The sequence below is a fragment of the Cavia porcellus genome, unplaced genomic scaffold (assembly GCF_034190915.1).
Source record: "Cavia porcellus strain 051 isolate PalLab524CR breed Dunkin Hartley unplaced genomic scaffold, mCavPor4.1 scaffold_13, whole genome shotgun sequence".
NCBI lineage: Eukaryota > Metazoa > Chordata > Mammalia > Rodentia > Caviidae > Cavia > Cavia porcellus.
The window spans coordinates 14,988,497-15,008,975 of NW_026947496.1; the positions used below are offsets into that span (position 1 = coordinate 14,988,497).

The window sequence follows — 20,479 nt, forward strand, 5'->3', positions numbered from 1 at the left end:
TTTTGCTACCTATGGGTGGGCCAGTCCACAGCTCACATCTAAAATTCCACCAAGTATTGCGGAAAAGTCTTCTGGGATCTTTATTCTCTAAGCTAAAAGATTCTGATAATTCCAGATCTTCCCTTTCTACTCATCCTTCAGATCCCTTCAACATCAGTATGGGGGCGGGGACCCAGTATAGTCGGTCCTAATGGAGCTGGCATGACTGAATTAGAAAGCCAGGGCTGCTGGGGCAGGGAAAGAACACTGCCTGCAAATCCAGGAACTTCAGCTCACTCTACACTCCAGCGAAGCTGTGTGTCCACTGTTTGGTCAAACCCTAGTCCACTTGTCATGGAGAGACTTTTTAGTTGTTACTGATTTTTAAAGTAGTTAACTTTGGAAAGGTTAATGTTTAACTCAGTAGACTTTGAGGAAAGCAGATTACTCTCCATGGCATAGGTGGGCCTCATGCAAACAGTCAATGTCTTGGGAGAAAAGGTTCAAATTTCTCAAGAAGAAGGAATTCTCAACATTAAACACAGACACTAGACTGCAATTTCTGGTTTCTACCATGCAGAATTTGAACTTTAGGCAGAAACACTGGGCCTTCGCTGAACACATATCAAGTGTGATCTGGAAGCCCTATGAATAAATTTGCTAGCCCCCAAATTGAGTGAGCTAAGTCTTTAAAATCTCTCTCATCCACACACATGCACATCTATGTCTTATGTAACCAGCATGTGTTTAAGAGAGATGTGTGCATTGTATAATATACATATATTTTAGAGAAAGTGTAATCCTATTGGTTACTCCTCTTTGGAAAACTCAGAAAATAATGTCTGTATCAGGTCATAGAAATCAGTGCACATCTGAACATTGCTCACTAGTCTTTAGGCAAAGATGTATTAAATATTTTTATGTCTGAGAAACTAATGGCTGCAGATGCAGTAATGGACACAACGTAGTCATACAAGACAAGATCTTCTACCACATGGAGCTCCCACCAAACTCTCTCTCCTTGATACCATGTGCAGTGAAGAGTCTGCTAGATGCCAGGATTGGGCATGTTCATGACAGTGTTCTAGAAGGAGGTAGAAATGCCCAGCAAACAGAACCTCTCACAGAAACATTTAGCCCATTGCATTCATTTATACCATGCAGATATATAGAGACCCTCATTTAGAATTTAGGAGACTAGAGAAAATCTCTTTTTCAACCACAAAGTCCTAAGTCACATGAAGGAAACAAAGCATTTCAAATAAATATGATAAAATAGATCTTCCAGGTAAGAAAGAATTTTGAAAAGAAAAGCACAGAAGAAGAAATAAGGAGAGAAAATGAGAAGCAGAAGAGAAATGGAAGAGGAAATCAAAGGAGTTCTGTAGAAAGAAGGCTGGGTGAGACCCCCGGTGGTGACAGCACCAGCTCCTTTCCCCAGCAGACCCCAAAACAGCCTAAATGAGGGGCAGACATAAAAAGAACTCCCCATCTAATGCGTGCACCCACGTCAACCCAGGTGTTGGCCAACATTAACTCACTAGGGCAGGGGCTAGAATGACCACAAATCCAGGGTGAGCATCCCTGACTTGAAAACCCAAAATTCTAAATGTCCCAAAATCTAGAACTTTTGGTTGTCAACCTAATAACATGAGTAGAAAATTCCTACCATGAACAGAAAATATTATTTAAAATATTGTACAATGTTATTTAAAATATTATATAAAATTACCCTTAGGCTACATGTATTAGGTGCATATAAAGCATAAATGAATATCACATTTAGACTGACTTACTATCCATGAAATGTATCACAACACAAATGCAAATATTCTAAAATTTCAAAAAATATCCAAAATCTGAGATAAGTATTTTCATGAAATACTAAGCATTTTCAGGTAAGAATACGCAAAGCTGCCAATGGAAAACTTAGCTGTCTGTAGTTACAGTCATCTTTTATTCCTCCAACACTTCTTAATAAGATAGTTTTCCTAAATGAGGAACTCCATGCAGTACAAAATTCTACCAAATGCACCTATGTTACTGTGGTCGCTAAAATATTAAAAACAAACTTCCAATGATTATTCATTTGCTAACTCCTCCCAGAAGTTCCTGGGATTGTCTCTCACCCTTCAAGTGTTTATAAGCAAAAAAAAGAAGAAAAAATGGTAGAAATTTTCCAACTTCAAATTCACCTTAAAGTTTCAGCAACTGGGAAGAACTGTCTGGAAGACTGAATCTTTGTCTTGCACATGTAGCCTTTAATAATACCTTGAATGTCACATCAGTAAAAATGCTTAGTTTATTTAGAACTCCTTCATAAAATAATCTTTGTAGCACACTTGAGCGCCTTTATTTGTGGAAACGTAGGCGAGGCTCCTATGAAAATATGCAATTTCAATTACAAATGGTTGCTATTGGAATCTGATCTTCTCAATGCGAATAACTCTAAGGAACATTTGTTTACCAGTGTCATTATCTCATCAGTCACCTCTGCAAACCCCAGAACACTTTGTAAACTGTAAAATCCACACACAGGTATGCGTTGAAGGAGCAATTTTGAAATGTTATTTTACAACCACAACGAGATTCAAGATTATAGAAAAGAATATTATTAACATATCTGCATCTCTGTGGCCCGAAGGTTACAGGGTGGTTTTGCACATTCATTGAAAGGAATCCAACAGTCACGGTACCTGGGAATCTCAGTGCTTGATGCATTTGACTGAAGAATGCTCATTTTAAATTTGAAGGGCAGAGATGCATTTGCAAAGCGATGCCCCACGAATGCGTGACATGGATCTTATAAAGGCCCAAACTCTTCACGGCAGCTCAGATGAAAGCAAACGGAGGCTTCTTTCATCTCACCAGCTTGCTGTCCTTGATCAAAAATTACCTTCACTGCCCATCATGTTGGTGGTGGTTAAAACTTACCATTTAAATTGTAAGCTGCAAAATCTAAGCAGAACTGCATGTGTGATCTTTGTCACCTCATTTTCATGAATGGAAAAGAATATTCTGACACAAAAATTACATACTTAATTCTAGCTCACCCTCTCTGCTGACCTCCATCCCACACTGCCTTGGGTTTATTTCCTCATCCATCAGTGGGTCAAAGTAATTTCTGCTGTATTCATTTCCTGTGGAAAGTACACGAGGTAAGGGTCAGTGATTATTAGAAGCACATGAACCAAAATGTTAATTTTGAAATCGACACCAGCACAGAAGGACCATTTTAGCTACTTTATAAGCTTACATTTTTTACAAGTTTTCCAGGCCTCCCATTTTTGTAATTATCAACTTGCAAGAGGTCAGACAAGGTAATTCAAAAAACAAGTTCACACTATCTTTCCGCTGCTAAAAAAATTAATGAGAAAATTATCAAATGCAGACTTTAAAATAATAAAAAAAACTTACTATTTTAAGACATACTCAAGAAATGGACATTGTTGGATCGTGATGATACATAGCATTCACTAATGATTCTATTTACTGACTTGTATTTCATTAATCTTACCATGTGGCTGTCTGAAGAATTCTACAGTAGTGACTTCAGTATGAGAAACTATACCGAAATTACCATATGAAAGCACAGTGAAAAGAGAGAGAGGAAGAAAAAACAGAAGGAAAGAAAGAAAAAAAAAGGAAAGAGAAAAATGGAGGGCTGTTTGTAAGTCCTTATTTAATGTCAGCCTAAGTAACATGTAGGGGAGGTACAAATGATTTAGTCAGAAGTTTGATACAATACACATCAACAAACTAAATACCCCATCCCCAGATTTCTCACTGCACATCTCCCACTTATTCTGTTCTTATCTCTATATCCAAACCGAAGCATGAGGTTTGACTTTGTAATAGAGAAAAAGGTCTGCTATCAATTTTCTAAATCTAGTTCCATTCTTCCTGCAGACTGAAATGTATATGTCTGTTGCCAGTAATTTGCATTCAGCAAAATGTAAGCTACTCTGACGGTAATTCGTGTGCCTCAAACACTGAAAAAGAAATAAAGCATCATAGAATGAAAACAACTTCAAGGGTATAGCTCACAATGATTATCTTAGTTATTCTTCTAGTTGCTGAGACAAAATACTTAGCTCCCAAAGTTAAGGGAGGAAAGGTTTATTTGTAGAGGTTTCAGGCCATAGTCAGCTGGCTCCAAACATCAAAGAGGAGAAACAGTTCATGAGGGGCAGAAGGCAGCAAAGCAAGCAAGGGACAAGATAAGCCTCTTTTTGTCCCTTATGTTGTTTCCAGAATCCTGGATTAGGGCAGTGATTTAGTAATCACCCACCTGTAATCCTAACATTGTGCTGTGAATCAGTCATACACTCTAGATCCATCCACCTCTGAATAAGCTCCGCCTATGACTGCATGAGGCTTTGGGAGGACATCTAGACACAGCTATCACTGTGATATTTCACAGTGAGTTTATTTCCAGATCAAAAGTAATCCAAACAGCAGCTCCTTTTTCAAGGGTAAAGGACACTTGATATAAACCCAGATTTAATTTCTATTTCTGAACTGGCCCATTTTTGTTACAGGTCTCTGTTATATCACTGTAGTAAGTACAAAAACTGAAAACCTGCTTTGCCTTGAGTCCTCAATAAAGAAAAAGTAATTGAAATTCACTCTTGTTACTTTCCCTGTCAACGACTACTAGGCTGATAGGAATCTTGGGGTATGTGATCAAAATTCATATGTACTACAATAACATTACAAACACTACACCATCTTGTACAAAAGACTTAAGCATCTATCGATCTGGGTACGGGGTGTAAGATTCTGGAACGAATCTCTCTCAGATGCTGAAGGGTTGACTATATCTAGTTTTGGGGTTCTCACGCCATCTTCATCTTAAGCTTGGTGTCTTGCCCCGAAGTGCGTAAGACCTCTACTCTGGGAGCTGTCTGATTCGAGGGGCCCCTTTAGAGTCCACACTGACACATGACTGGTCTACACAAACTATGCCCTGCATGTCCTGTGGGCTGATGCGCATGTGTGAGTTACATACACCCCTCCCAGAGTGGTTCATCTTGCATTTTCCATTCTAGGGTACAGCACACAGCACCTAAAAAGGAGAGAACTCTGAGCTTTCTTGCATGTACCGTGAGTCACCGCCTGACACTCTCAGTGCCTTTAAACAGTGCCACATTCCATGTTACATTACGCAGCTATTAAGCTCATGTGTTTGCATTTTATATGTATTTCCTGTCGCCTTTTATACTATGACACATATTCCTTTGCTACATGCATCCCTTCTCCCTCACTCACTGAAACACAACCCCGGTGAGAGCAGAGCCATCCTTCCTTTGCCACTGTGTCACCTTGTGCCGAGCACGCAGCCTGATACACAAAGTACTCACAGCAGAACAGGTATTCAGCAGTTAAATAAAACTCTCTCGGAAGCCTGCTGTAGCACCCAGCCCCTCCACTGGCTGCACGCTCTTTCCTGATTAAGATGAGCAGCAGGAAGCACCTTCTAATCGCCTTTTGTTTCTCTCCTCCTTTCCATTCTCCCCTTCTCTCCTCTCCTTCCCGGTCCTTCTCTGCCACTTCTCTTTTTTCTTCAGTGCCATCTTGTCTTGTTAAAAAGAGACAGAAACACTGTGATTCTGGATCTGGAGTATAGTCTGCCATGAGGAGCGGGACGTTAAACACGCACAGCCAGCTACGAGTTCACTCTGCCAATAAGGACAGAACTCTGTGGGAGCAGGTGGGGAGGGCATCTAACCTCTGCTCCAAAACATTCAGAACGAAGCACTGCACCCGTGCAGAGCAAAGGCAGACTTCGTTCTTTCTTTTCCTTTCGTTAATCTGTAAACAAACAAACCAACAATGGAAAAACCATAGCATGCAAGGGCTACAAACACTTCCTGGAGAAATTGCTTGCAATTTGTGATCCAGATTATCCAGGTCAAAAAAATGAACCAAGGAAAAGGAATTCTGGACAGAAAGAAAGACTTGGCCAAGGAGAAAGAGCATCAAGGCACGCAAGCAGGGAGGCACACGCGGTTAGTTGATAGCTGCCCAGTTTTCTCAGCCTCTTAAATTGGTAACTTAACAAAGGAAGTAATGAAATCCAAACTTCTTCACTAGCGCCAGAACTGAGTTTAACTTTTTTTTTTTTTTGCTCAAAAATTGTCACCTTAGGCCAATATGTGATGCCCCATTCATTCATTCATTCAACCAATATTTTTCAGTGCTTGTCACACGACTACATCAGTTAAACACTCAAAAATCCCTCCCCTCCCACAGCTTATAATTCTGCAAAAGGAGGAATGGACACAGTAAATGTATATATATTCATAGTGAGTCAGAGGGTGAAAAGTGATAAAGAGAAAACTATAGCTACGATCCATGTGGCTCCCAAGAAAGAAGAAGCTCTTCAAACACAAGATGTCACTCGTAATTAAGTCACTAATGCTTTCAAGCCAATTAAAATAATAAAGCGATCATGTATTTTTTCACTATTTATTGTTTGTAATTTATTATTTTCCCAACTGCTTGCCACAACATCCATCAGTCTACGGATCCAATGAGAATTCACATGAAATGCTAAAATACACAAGTGCCTATTTTCTTTGCATTTGTATATCTTGCCCTGAGAAGCCAATAATTTAGACATAATAGGCAAAATTGGGGATGATAAATCTTCTGGACTCTGTTACAAAACTTGGAAAAAATGAACTTAGTCTATCTTAAAACTAGCTTCCTTTGCTCAGATTTCATTGAGTAATGTTGTTTAATAAAAATGGATTATTTTAGCATAGGAGATATATTACCAGAAGCTAGATTGCTAATAGGATAAATTCTTAAATGTATCCTAATCATTCAGAATATGCTTTTGGATATATCTGAAATCATCTCACAGGAAAATGAACAGACCCACTGAGAAATTCAAAGTAGGACATGTAGCAATACAGATACAGTATCTTTAAATCTGGCTGATTTTAACTCCTTGTGATATACAGAAGAATCAATCATGACAATCATGTATGTATATGCAGGTGTGCGTATATAGGTAGGTAGACAGGCAGACAGATTGTATGACTACACAGAACAATCAGAAGCGACACACAAACTAATAAATCAGTTCATTGTTCCTGTCAATACTATTCATTCTAATGCTTTCGGCTTCCTACCATTAGCTGGGCAGGGTTTAGAACCAGCATTGGTTAATCCATTTCTCATGCTACTTTTTTCTGAGCTGGAGGAGAAAAACACACTCATTTGCTTCCTGCCCTTCCACACATATCAGGTTTTCCTATCATTTAACTCAGAGCAGCACAGAACATAATCAGGGCTTTTACTTAAATTACACTACACATGAACTTTGGTCAGGAAACCCTCCCGTGTGCACCCAGGCGGTTCCTCGGGGACTGCAGAGTGAGAACGGAATTGCCCACCAGAGGAAGGTTAGCACAAATCACTGAAGTGTCCTGACTCAACGAGGCAGTCACTTCCTTTTCAAAGCAGCTATCTTAGCCGAAGAGGTAGAAAAGCTAAACGTATCTACAGCCCCCACCTTACCCTTTTCCTGCAAACCCACTGCCTCAACTCAACATTTTATCAGAAAGCATCATATTTTCCAAAGTACACTATAAATTAAGCAAACACATGGCTGGCTCTGTAGGTGAACTAAGTAATTAAGTCAATAACCGATGTCCTATGACTGCAGCTGTACACTAACATTTTACAAAATAAAACATACTTCTGAGCTCTTTTTAAAGGAATGAAGTCTAGAACACTGAAATTGAACTTGGTCCCTCCAAATTTCTAAAACTTTAGAAAGCATGGTATTTTTTCCCTCTTTGAAAAAGCTACTACAAAATTTACATATGGACCATGGAGCTGAACAGGTTACACAAATATAGAAAGTATAATGTGGAAACCAGACAAGTGTACTAGGACAAAAAGAAAGGAAATATGACCTGAACTTATTGAAAAAAATATGGAATTATTATTTAAGATCAACATGATTTCACATCATGAAACATTAAACTGACTAAAAGAATGTTCAAGACAGAGAAGGTATTATTTGAGTAATATCTTGATAAACCACTACATAATTAGGAAGAATCATTAACTTTTTTAAATGCCAGTGATAGCTACTTTGAACATGCAATGAAGAAATAGAAATCCAAAATCCATAACTCCAGATAACACTCAATAATTAATTCATTAATATTAAACTTTCATACAAACCTATAGGTGACCACTAAGATTATTAATCTTCCCCCCCAAAAAAATGAAAAATGAAAGAGTTAAAAACAGCAAGTCACAGATAAAGACATGCAATTCCATTTCCCATGTCTTCACTTTAGGAAGCTAATGTATGAAAGTTGGTCTACAGTCAACACAGCAGAACTAGTGCCATGTTGGATAAATTAGCTTTCTCAACTGCCTGTTCTTACCTCCTTTCCAAGTCTTGTGGGCTTATCAGTGGTCTGAAAACATAAATACGGTAATAGCTGGAGTTTGCTAACAAGTCCTAATTAATTGAACTGTATTCTTTCTTCCCCTAAGGCCCACCCTCGTGGTAAATTGCTAAGCACTCTAACTTGCAAACCACAGGAGTGCTGTTGAGTGTGTAATTGCTGCGGGGTTTTAGCGTGCAGTCCCCCAAGGCATAGATGCAGTGTGTGCTCTGCTGGACCTGGAATCCTCCAAGAAGGAAGGAAGCCTGTCCCAAAGCTCCCAGCCTATAAACAGGAGCACACCTCGAGTCTGTAAGTAACTGTGGTAACTCGGAGGGTAAGTACAAACACACTGGTCTGCTCCCTCCTATTTGGAAGACCACTAAAGGTCATATCAAAATAGGTTGCTTGCTCATTTGAAGCCTGCAAAAGTATCCCACATGTAAATTTACGTACACAGTTTTGGCTGCTGCCTTTCAAATTCCGACGGATGTGAGTCCCACCCCTGATGCTTCAGATGACACCTCCATTCACTAGCAGGTGAGTACTCTCTGTGGATCTAGGATTTGGGTACCACACTTACAAATGAGTTCCAGTAACACCGCTTCTATCACACAGAAGTGCACGTTGGTATGGGAGCAACTAACACAGAGGATCACTGGATTTTGTGTACACAAAATTAATGACCTGTCTCCAACAAATCTGGTAACTATGGGCAACCATTTTTCTTTTGTTTTATAAAAAAAATTTTCATAACTGAACAACAGTAATAGTCATTACACTGTGTGTCGTTATCTTCGAGGCAGTTACTAACCACAAGACATAAACTTAAAAGACTCTTACAAAAAAGAAACAAACGGGTGCAAAACAAATTTTCTTTTCAATGAAGATAGACCTTTTCTGTAAATGAAATATATTAGCATATATACTGAAATATTTCAAAACAAAGAAACACGTAATCTGGGTATTTGAACTTCCCTGTACATCCTGATTCTCTCTCTTCTACTTTGCTCTTTTCTTGTGGATCCATAGTTTGAATATGCATATACATATTTTATCATATAAGGGTAAGTGTGCAATGCTTGAGCTTGTGTCTGACTCGTTTCACTTAATCCTATGCTCTCAAGTTACATGGATTGACCCACAAACGCATCGTCTGTCTTTCTGGCAGTGTAGTACTCCACGATGTATAAATACATTTTCCTTACCCACTCATGTTGATGGACATCTATGCTGTGTCCAAGATCTCGCTATTCTAAACTGTGCTACAATAAACATGAGTCTGAATAATATATCCTTGTCCTATGATGATTTTAACTCTTTTAGGAAGAAACCTAGGAAGGAGGACAGACGGTCAAATGTATCTTCTACTTTCAATTTTTGAAGAATCTCCATACTGATTTCCACAAAACTTACATGATTTACAATCCCACTAACAATGTAGCACATTCCTTTTCCTCCACCATCCTGACCAGTGGTTTTTATTAGATTTTGTGAAGATAGCCATTCTTTCTGGGGTTTAAGATGATATCTCAGTGTAGTTTAAATTTCTATGGATAAAATTTTCTCAAGAGGCAAATAATTCCAGACTTTTGGTCAGTTAATGTGATGAATGTTAAATGAGATTTTATTTTCTGTTAAATTGCTTTTTTTCTTTTTAAAAAGGGTAAAACTAAACAGAACAAAGCAGATCAGAAGAAAACAATGTAAGCGACACAGACTTCAAAACAAGACAACAGGAGATCTACAGTGGCTACCATAATGTCTCTTGTTTGCTTCTACATGGTTGTCTATGTCTTCACACAAAATGAATTCACACAAAATAAAATAGCATAAAATTGATCAGAACAGAGTAATGAAGGCATCCCAGGCCTTCAGAATCAGACAATAGGAAAATTAACAATGGCTGCCATAGTGTCTCTCCTCTTCAAAATAGCTGTCCGCATCTTCATGTATGTTGAAATTAAACAATACAAAACAGACTAAAACCACTCTGAAAAAAGAATAGATGCATTACTGGATTTCACAGCATGACGATATGGAATCAGCAATGGATACCATAATGTCTCTTTTTCTTCAAAGTAGCTGTTCATTTCATCACACATAATATAATCGATTCTCATAAGCTATTTAGGAGAAGTTCTAAGCACACAAGCCTCTACAGAAAAAAAAAACAGAAAATATCCAAAAGAAACTCTAAATACAATATGATACTAAAAGCATAAAAGTTTAGAATACCCAAGTCGTGAAATTTTTTCTAGTAAATTTTTCTTAAAGTGAAAAATGTAACTGTCAAGCTCTGATTAAAATGGTGGCCTAATGAAGCCTGAAATTAACATGGACCTTAACACAGGAAACCATTCTTATAACAAATGCGTTTATAAAAGTTCACCAAATAGGAGTAGAAAAAAATAAAAGTTCACCAAATATTAAGAGGATGTAGGTAAACAATTCAGAATCTTATTCAGCTGCTAAGACATTCACCTCTACACATCCCTCATGTTTCAGAAAGCAAAGTTTTCCTCTGGGCTCTTTTGTGACGTAGCTGGGTTTGTATTAGGAAAGTCACTAGACCTCGTTTCTCTAGCATCTCTAAGCTCTGAGCTCTAGCATTTCTATGACTCTGAAATTCTTAGGCATCCTTCTTACCACTGTATGGATTCTTACATTGATAGTTTTATTCCAAACATATGCAAGTTTTATTGGCACTTAAACTCTGTTGTTAAATGCACAGATCAGATAACATCCTTACTATTAGACTGACTCTCATAGAGTCTTTCTTTGAGGAATTACATACACAGATTACATAAAATATAATTTTACAAAATCATGCATTGGAAGTGTTACTGACACGAATTCAAAAAGAAATATAAAATAATCCTTAAAAGTTGGTCAAACGTTACCAACAGCTTCAGTTTTGATACTAAGGGAAACAGAAAAAGATAACGATAAAATAGAACTACTGATTTTCTGGCCAAATAGGTCTGATTATCTGAGGATCAGTAATTTCTCCTGAGAAGAAAATGTTTTTGTTTTGTCAGGTTTTTATTTTTCTGTGTCAGGTTTTTGTTTTTTGTTTCTCTAACTCAAGTATTTAATTAAAATATCCATTAGTTCAAGTGGACATTGCCCTAGAACTCATTCCTTTTAAAAAAAAATAAAAAGGAAAACAAATTATTTGTATAAAATGGCCAAATCTTTGGAAGTTACCTACACATAATGTCATCTACACCCAAATATCAATTTTTATATTTCAGCAGTAAGAATGCCTTCCCAAGAGTTTATTTTTAATCTTCCAAATCAATGAAAGAGATTACAATCACTTAGTAGCCCAATGGTATCTAAAGACACAAATCCGGGTCAGTTCAATAAACCCAAAACAAATGATTTTCTTATACATTTTCTTTTTCTTAATAATTGTTGAAATGTCCTGAAGCAAAAATTATTTTTAAATGTTCTATAAATTTTATATAACACCTGTTTTCCATCTTAAAGGGAAAACAACTCTAAATGAGAACAATTAAAACAGATTTAAAAGATATTGCTTCCAAAATAATCCAGGCTATGTGTACGATGCTGAAAAGCAATTCTTTTCAAATATTTTCTCAGACAACTTGAAGCATTCACGGGCTCATATGCTATTTTCATCACAAATATTTGTACATACGCATCACTAATGGCCCCCGCAATATGAAGAGAACTTTTGGGTCCCAATTCCGAGCCTAAGCCAGGATTCTCTAACCCACATGCAACCACTATGCATCCCCCCCCCCCCCCCGCTTAGCTCACACCACCCCTCCATTCCTTGGGAGGGATCTTAGTCACGGACACTCAGGGCTCACTCGTGTCCACTTCTTTGGAATTTCTGCCTTGTCCTCTCCCTGGGCAGCCTTCTGCTCTGCTGCTGTTGACACGGATTCTGTGTTCACCACTATGCTCTTCAGACCACAGTCAACCACACACCCATCGTGAGACCAGCGGTGGCAACTCTTCTCCACAGAGCCACGTGGAAACCACTTACTGCCCATTCCAGGGGCGCTGCTCAGGCTGCTCAAGGGATTGGACTCAAGAGAAAAGTAAAAGAAAGCATATGCATGTGTGTGTACCTTCTTCTTACTTTTCCATAAGTCCACAAGTGTTCATTCATCATGTGTAAAATAGTTGTAAATGTTTTATATGAGAAAATAACGGTTTTTCGAGTGTCAGATCAATCCGAAATAAGCGATCTAATTTTACAGCTGCCCACAGTGTGACTGCTGTTGACATATGTTTCAGAAGATATAACTTTCTGTGCCTGTTTTGTTTGTGTTTATACTTTTTGTACCTGGTTTAATGCCTACAAAGCAGACAATGTTCAATAAGTATTCTCCTCAGTGTTGAAGAGATGGAAAGAGATTTATAAAGAAACTAGTGTTATACATAATTCTAAGTAAAAATATCAATTTATTTGTATCTGGAATTGAACTCAAGACCTTGTGCTTGCCAGGCAGGTGCTGTGCCATTAAGCTATATCCCCAGTCCATCACATAATTTACTTTACAGTCAACTGGTTGTGCATAAACTACTATTGTTTTCATTTAAATTACATTTACACTCAGAAGGGTATGCTCACTAAGCAACCCAAGACATATGAACCAGCAGGTACATCGACCAGATTTTTATTTGGTTTATTTGTCTTTGTTTTCTTGAATCCATTTCCCCTCACTAATAGCATAGTAATTTCCTAATCCTATTGTACATAGTCCGGATAGACCAGTAACTCTAGCTTTCTGGCTTCGATCTGCTTCTCCCGCCCTGTGATAAAGGCAACATACAGGCAAGCGGCCTAAGCACAGACAGTCAAACATTCTTCCTTAGGACTTGGAATTGTGAACGAGAGAAGCAAGGCTGGAAGGAGCCTGGGAATCACTCATCACAGCAGCAGCGGCGGCCCCGGAACCACACTGGTCCTACTGTGAGACAGGTGTCACTGTGTTTCCTACTTCCCACGCTGCAGGCACCGTGGTTTCTGCCCATCATCACGATCAATTCTCTGAGTTCACAAAATCTTTGTTTAACTGAAAGCCATCATCATCGCTTACCACTAAGAAATTCTAAGTGACCCCTGCCCGCAGGGGAATCCTAACCACCAACCGGCATCCCTGGGAGATGCTACGGTGTGATGATCAGCAAGGGACCAGAGAAACAGTGGTCACCCTCAAATCACAGGAGAAAATAGGGAGGGGAGAGGGAGAGCCCTTAGGATCATCAAATCTGCTTTTAGCAATAATTACAGCTTTGCTCATTTAAACAATAACACATAAAACTACCTATTGTTCATTTTTCATCTTCTGGCATTCTCAACCTCAGTGAAAGTTAAGATTTGAAAGGAAATATCCAACCGCATACAATTGTATCACGTCATATTCACCTATATACTTATTTCTATTGCTTTTTAGTTTCTTTCCATGGTCCCTCCTCACATCAGCCTCCTATTTCCTTTGATCGCCATTTAGAACTCATGCATTAACTGCCCTTTAAGTGCCACATTATATATTCATAATATTACAGATGCCCTTTCTACCTAACCAGCCCTAAAGCCTATGAGGCGCGGAGCCTAAGCTGATTTCCCTCTCTCTCTTTAAAAATCTAGGCAGCTGAGGGTTCTCTGCCCCAGCCCCTTCCATTTGCTGACTTCTGATCTTCTTTCTCAGAAAGCTCTTAGCCACCTTCAGGCCAAGCGTCGCTGGCAAGGAGACACCGCAGTCAGGAAAGCAGGGTACGCGTAGATAAAGCCCAGGTTCTGCACGGTCAGGAGCCGAACGTGTGCACCCGAACTGCAGGCCTTCATATTCCTCTGGGGACTCACCACGATTGACTGATGTTTTTGCTTAATAGCCTACAAACGAAAGGCCAATGAGGATTGGAAAAAAGAGTGGGAAGCTGAGCCTGGCACTCTCCTCAGAGGTAAGGACCACAAAAGCACAGCAACTGGGGGAGAAAGCCCCAGAGCTCTCTTTTCTCTCATTCTGTTTTGCTTTCTATTCATATCACGGAAAAGTGAGTGATACAACTTACAAGTGTCAGCTCCGCTGCACGCTGTCACTTTCTCTGAGGATGCCCAGGTGAACAAGCTTTCCAGGAAGCCCTCACTCAGAGAGCACAGGCGGATCTGAGGGTGTAGGAAGCCTCCAATCCATCCTAAGGCATAAACTCGATTCTGGAGCTGCCCACGTGGCTCATCCCCAAAGGCTAACCTGGACTTACATGACTTTCCTACTCTGCAAAGGAACTCAGGTCATCATAAATTTGAAATCCTTTCATCTAAAAATTACTTATAGAAAACTCTTCTCCTAGATGTTTTTTCTTCATAAGTTAAATTGCTATTTATCTAATAATTTTTTATGCCCTTAAGATAATTTAGAAATGTAGTACTGGAACTTTTCCATTATTTCCAATGTTTTCCTTTAAAAAGTGTCTCAACTGGGGAAATATATGGTATCTATTTGTAAGAACAGCATTTGTGTTAACTGGAAAAGTACCACAGAGAAAACTATTCTAATTTATCTGAGTAAGCCTATTACCAGACACTATACACCATTTAAGTTACATTAACAAGAAACATTGTGTACTGTAATATGTAGCATTTTCTAAATTCACATGTTTAAAAGATTCTTGCTCACAGAACATAAGATTGCACATCTCATTTGTAATTGAGTGTTTTGGGGCTCTCCACAAGGCTGGAAGGGGCTAAAGATCAGTGAAATAAATACTTCTCACAGTTAGCTGTGTGTTACAGTGGAGATGGTACAGTCCTTTCTTATGAGCCATGTCTGGCTGCATTTGTAAGGATGACACCTATTCCCTTTAATTTTTTTTCACTTAAAACACTTTCTCTTTGCTTTTTTTCCACTGTGCTATATTTTGGGGTTACACTTTTTCTGCCCATTTTCCAGAATCAGATCAAGTATTCCTCATGAAAATGATTACCTTCTGAGTTATCTCTCAGACATAGGGACTAAACCCACGAAGAATGCCCACAGAACTGGAAATGTAGCTAGCTTGCACTGAGGTTTACAATGATACATACAATGGATTTCAAACACTGTACAAAAGAATCATTAAATCTCTACCTGTTTACATTTATTACAAGCTGAAATGAAGTTATTCTAGAGATATTGATATACACAAAATATATTATTAAAAGTAATTCACTTATTTCTTTTTAATTTTGTTAAGGTAGCTGTTAGAAAATTTAAAATTACATATATGGCTCAGATTGCATTTCTTTTAGATAGTACTTAGTATCTATTAGATAGATACCACTAATAGGGACTTCGTTCTACCCTAAGAGGTCCCTCAACACCTAACACACTGTCAGTGTCCTTATTTTCCTTATTCCATTGAGCTTAAAACAGCTAAGCCGCCCAATGATGCCCTAGCTTTGAACATCTGTTATTAAGTGTACAGCTTAAAGGTTTTTACAAGGTTTCTGAGCCTTTTTTGTCTCCAGATAGTAAGAATATGAGTCGAAGAAATCTGATCACTTCTGCAGAACATAAATTTGTGAAGCAAGCCTGCTTCATGCCTTACTGGGCCAGAGGACATGTCACTCTCGTTGACGTCACTGCAACATACTCTACCTTAACAGGAAGCCCAATTTCCTTTCAAGGAACTGCTGTAGCTGGGATTGGAAATGACCCAGGCACTAAGGACTTCAGCAGCAGCTGGAACAGTATTGGCCATGATGAGACCTTCAGGAAGCAGAGCCTCGGGGGAGGAAGCCAGGTTATGGGAGTGTGCACTCAAGGATGAGCCCATGGCCCTTTCCCATTGCCTTTGTTCCCCAGCGGCCACGCCCTAGACAGATCACTTTCCCCAGACCCTCCCACCACGACATGCCACATATTCAGAGCAACAGGAGCCGGGGGACCCTGAACTGAAACCACGTGTCGGGAAACCCTTTCCTTCTCTCTACTGATCATCTCAGGAATGTGTCACAGTAACAGAGAGCTGATTAACAGTACAACAACTAAACATCTAAACCTGCTTTCGAGCTGATGACACCAGAAATTTGCCCTCAGAGTCAACTTGGCTGAGAAGTCTGCTGTCTGCCAAGGACCATAACTCTCTCTGCCTGTTCCTTTCCCCTCAGTCCTTTATGCCAGGGCTTGCTGACTTGGACGTCTGACCTGGCTCTGCAGTTTAATTCTGAACCTGTCAGACAACCACAATAGATGGTATGTGGATTCTCTTCTCCAACGTCCCGTCCCTTTAACTACTGAGATCTCCCCCAAGCCACGGGCCAAGAACACAGACACAAATACAGGCCATGGGGTCAAATAAGCTTAAATCTCTCCTGTTAGTTTTCATTGTTTTCCTTACCTGAGTCAAGTTACAAGTTTGATTCCCTGATCGACAAGATGTAGAGGATAATAATCAAATGTACCTGAGGCCCTGTCTAGTAGTTGAACCCCGTACCCATGCTCTTCTTTAATAACGAAAGCCCTCCACTTTTCCCTTGAAATCTGGCTCCCAGGTAAGGACACCATCTCATCCTCTCTTTCGGTAGCTGCCTGTGACTGGCTTCCAGTCAAAGTGTATGAATGAAAATGGTGAATCGAGCCTCCTGCGTGATGCCTTCTTCTTTGTTCCTGGGGCTTACTTAGAACAGGGAAGTGGTGTCAAGTCATCATGAGCCATGCTGACGAGAACAGCTTAGGGACCATGAGGCAGTAACAAGCTACAAAGGCACGAGGGTGCATCTAAGCCACTGTCAGCACGGCCCTTATTACATTAACTGAATTTGCACCCCGATACATCACTCCAAAGGAGTATGGAGTTTAAAAAGGCCATAGAGGAAGTATGGAGAGAAAGGAGATGCTACACATAAATTGCTTACTATCTGATTAACATATAATGAGCACTCAGGAATGGGAGCTAATATCACTATGATAACGGGCCACAGATGGCCCGTGCAAGCATAGGAAAAGAGCAGTACGAGCCATGATGATTCTACTGATGACAGCAAGCACGATACAATGTGGAATGTAGAAGTCTACAGGCTGGTGCAATTTTCCCCTGAGCCTCAGAAATTAAAAATTACAAACTAACCGCTCTGCATCCCATGATAACCCACTGGGATCTGAACTACTTGTTCTGCACAGGTGGAAATCAGGATGTGCTGCTAAGTGGGACCAGCACAGGGCACATCTGTGCCAGCTCACGCTTCATTACTTCAGACGGTTCCAGCTCCAACAGCTATCTCACCACTGAATTTGGATGCCTTTCATCCCATTCAATGATGAAGATAAGAGCGAGGACAGCAAGTTTTAGTGACTCCTTGGTTATTGGTGTAGACTTAGCTGCTGGGCAGCAACCAGGTCAGCACTTAGAAGAGCTGTGTCTCTCCGCAGGAGGATGCAGCGAGTATTCCCTACTTAGGGAGTATCCTTCGCACAGTTAACTCTCAGAGACATCCCCAGGCCAAAGGAATCAAGGAAGCTAGTTCTTCTAGAGAAATTTTTGCAGAGAAATTCTAAAAACTAACATATGCTTTCTGCATTGATTCTTACGCTCTTGCGAGGGTGTCTAAACTCAGAGAAAACATGGCTTCCTCTGAAGGCGGAAAGCATTAGGGTCTGAAGCCCAGAGTGCAGGCGTAATCTATGCATGCATTAGCTGAGGAGCATCCTTTAAATGGTAGCATTGACATTTAATCCCCCATCTGAACCCCAGTTCAAGTGTTAACAACCTGACAGACTGAACCCATTCCATCCCAGCCTCTCGAAGCAAAGGTGGTTCACATATGAGATTATGGCTTGCATACCAATGCTAAAGAAGATCCTAAGTGTCCCCAGTTGAGTTCCATCCAAAACCTCTCCAGGAAGCCCATGCAGACACCTGGAATGGAACATATAGCGCCTGTTCCAGGGTGCCCAGGTTAGATCAGCAAGGCAGCAACTGTCACAGAGTATGAAGATAATCAGAACTGAAGTCACACCTTTTAGCTCTGCAGAGACTGGCAGCCTGGATTTTTGTTGGTGAGCTGCAAGGATGCGATCCGGTGTGTCATGTCTAATGATTTTCTCTTCTGAAGTCTGATGTGCTGAGAGGTCTGGGTTGCTCATGCTAAAAGCTGGATTTCCAAAGCCTTCTATAGCTTCTCTATCTTCTTTAACTAGAGCAAAACAAAGAGGTCAGAAGATCATACTAAAGCAAAGTAGATTCCAGTGACAAGAGGAAAATTCCTTCCAGTAATTCCTGTGCAGAAAGACTCAAGTGTATCGTCCTCAAATGTCACCAAAACAGAATTAGGTTAAAATTAACTCTTAAAAAAAAAGAATAAATGATTAAAATAATTACAAATTGCACCCTGACAAGCAAGAGCAAAATTTCGCCCACAGCCATTTGTCTGTAATTAGTTAATTAATCCTTACACAAATTATGAGCAATAACTCATCAAGCAAGGCTCACCCATCAGAAATTCAGCCGACTTGGATTTCTTCTGCTTAGTTTGCTTCAGAGCCTTCTGCTGGAACTTCTGGAGGGAAATTGTTAAATGAATAAATTAGCTAAAGAATGAAGATCATCATTTATGATCCACAACTAACACAGTGTTTTAAATATGGAATGGCACTGAAATGTCATTTAATTTACATCTCTCCTAAAGGGGTCAAATACTAATTGAACATCAGAAGTGGAAGAATTAAATAAAATAGGATAAGAAAAGTTAATACAAATGCCAAATGAAGGTCACATTAAAATACTTTGTTTTTATCATTTTTAATTAATACAAAGAACCTCAACAAATTAAGAACACTGGAAAACTTGCACTGAGAAATTTGTATTGGTCAATTTGCATCCATTTAGACAGCGCTGTGAAGCCATTTCGTTTTAATAAAATAGAATTATCTTGTAAAAAACGTGTGTGTTGTGCATTTGCGGTTGCCTGTGTCTGTATTTGTTTCAAACTGCTACTGTTCAGTATGTGAACTGATTATTTATTTAAATCTAATCAGAGCTATCTATGATCCAATCTTCTTAAATTCCACTACCAGATATAATAATGTGAAATGCCAAGAGTCCTACTCTGTGGGACTCACAAAGATTTCATAAGGTGCCACACCACAGAAAACCAGAATTCATTTCAGGACTGGAAAACCCATTTATATTAATATTAGAAAATGAAAATGAATACCCCGAAATATTATTAGAGTGTGCAGGCTCTTACAAGTTCCAAATGACTACTTGGTAACCTTCAGACTAAATTAATAAAAAAGAAAAAAAACTATCTGTAGTAGAAATGCCCAGACTCCAACTGAATTATAAAATTCATGTTAACAAAACTAAAACATCAAGCAAAATAAAGTCTGTAGAAATCAGCAAACCACAGCGTTCATGTAATCAGAGATCCCTGTCAAACAACTAATTTAACAACATTCTTAATGACCAGATTCAGAATAACAAAACGCCTCGTTCAATCTGAAACCCTAAAGCAGGAACTAAAATTCCCGTTTTTAGTTCAAATGCTTATAATAAACCTAACTTCTTTCAATTATTCTTTTATTATTCTTTAACATGAAGTGATTAAATCATAATATCATAAATCACATAAAGAGCATAATATCATAAAACAAGTTAAAAATTGATCAACACATATTTCATATCACCAAACAAAATGCAGGGCCTGTTTTCCTGGAAATCTCATTCTTGAAACAAACTAAATATTTAGAGGACATGCATTAGACATACTGTTGTCACTGAACTTTTAGAGAAAATATACTCAAACATTCTTTGACTTTTTGCCTAAAAGGTAGGGATAAGAGATCTACCTGAATGGGTAAGTAACAATTACAAGAACATCAAAATTAACTAATATTTCAAGCTCTTCCTTTAAAGAAAAGGCACAGAAAAACTTATTTTAGAGAAAAGTTCAATAATTGTTCAAATATTTTTCCTCCTTGGCTGAAGAATTCTGAAATTCTCTTATTCCATTTTATATCCCGAGCTGAAGCAGAAAGGTGCATCACTCAGAACCACGCTAGTTAGAAAGTATAAATAACACCCAGGAAGTTGTCTCAGCATCTAATTAGACCCTAGAA

At 39.1% G+C, this 20,479-nt stretch overlaps 1 protein-coding gene across 1 annotated transcript in view; it reads right to left on the reverse strand.

The window, feature by feature from the left end:
- Window positions 1-19,265, reverse strand: part of LOC101787516 (uncharacterized) — a 275,776-nt gene extending 256,511 nt beyond the window's left edge. The window contains exons 1-10 of the mRNA XM_063259710.1: window positions 19,206-19,265; window positions 18,852-18,918; window positions 18,205-18,555; window positions 14,454-14,651; window positions 14,105-14,265; window positions 12,239-12,460; window positions 8,700-8,819; window positions 5,711-5,793; window positions 5,304-5,560; window positions 3,033-3,119 (exon numbers count right to left, since the gene is read on the reverse strand). Coding sequence (XP_063115780.1) covers window positions 3,033-3,119; window positions 5,304-5,560; window positions 5,711-5,793; window positions 8,700-8,819; window positions 12,239-12,460; window positions 14,105-14,265; window positions 14,454-14,651; window positions 18,205-18,555; window positions 18,852-18,918; window positions 19,206-19,265 — 1,606 coding nt within the window. The remainder of the gene's footprint in view (window positions 1-3,032; window positions 3,120-5,303; window positions 5,561-5,710; window positions 5,794-8,699; window positions 8,820-12,238; window positions 12,461-14,104; window positions 14,266-14,453; window positions 14,652-18,204; window positions 18,556-18,851; window positions 18,919-19,205) is intronic.
- Window positions 19,266-20,479: the final 1,214 nt, after the last annotated feature.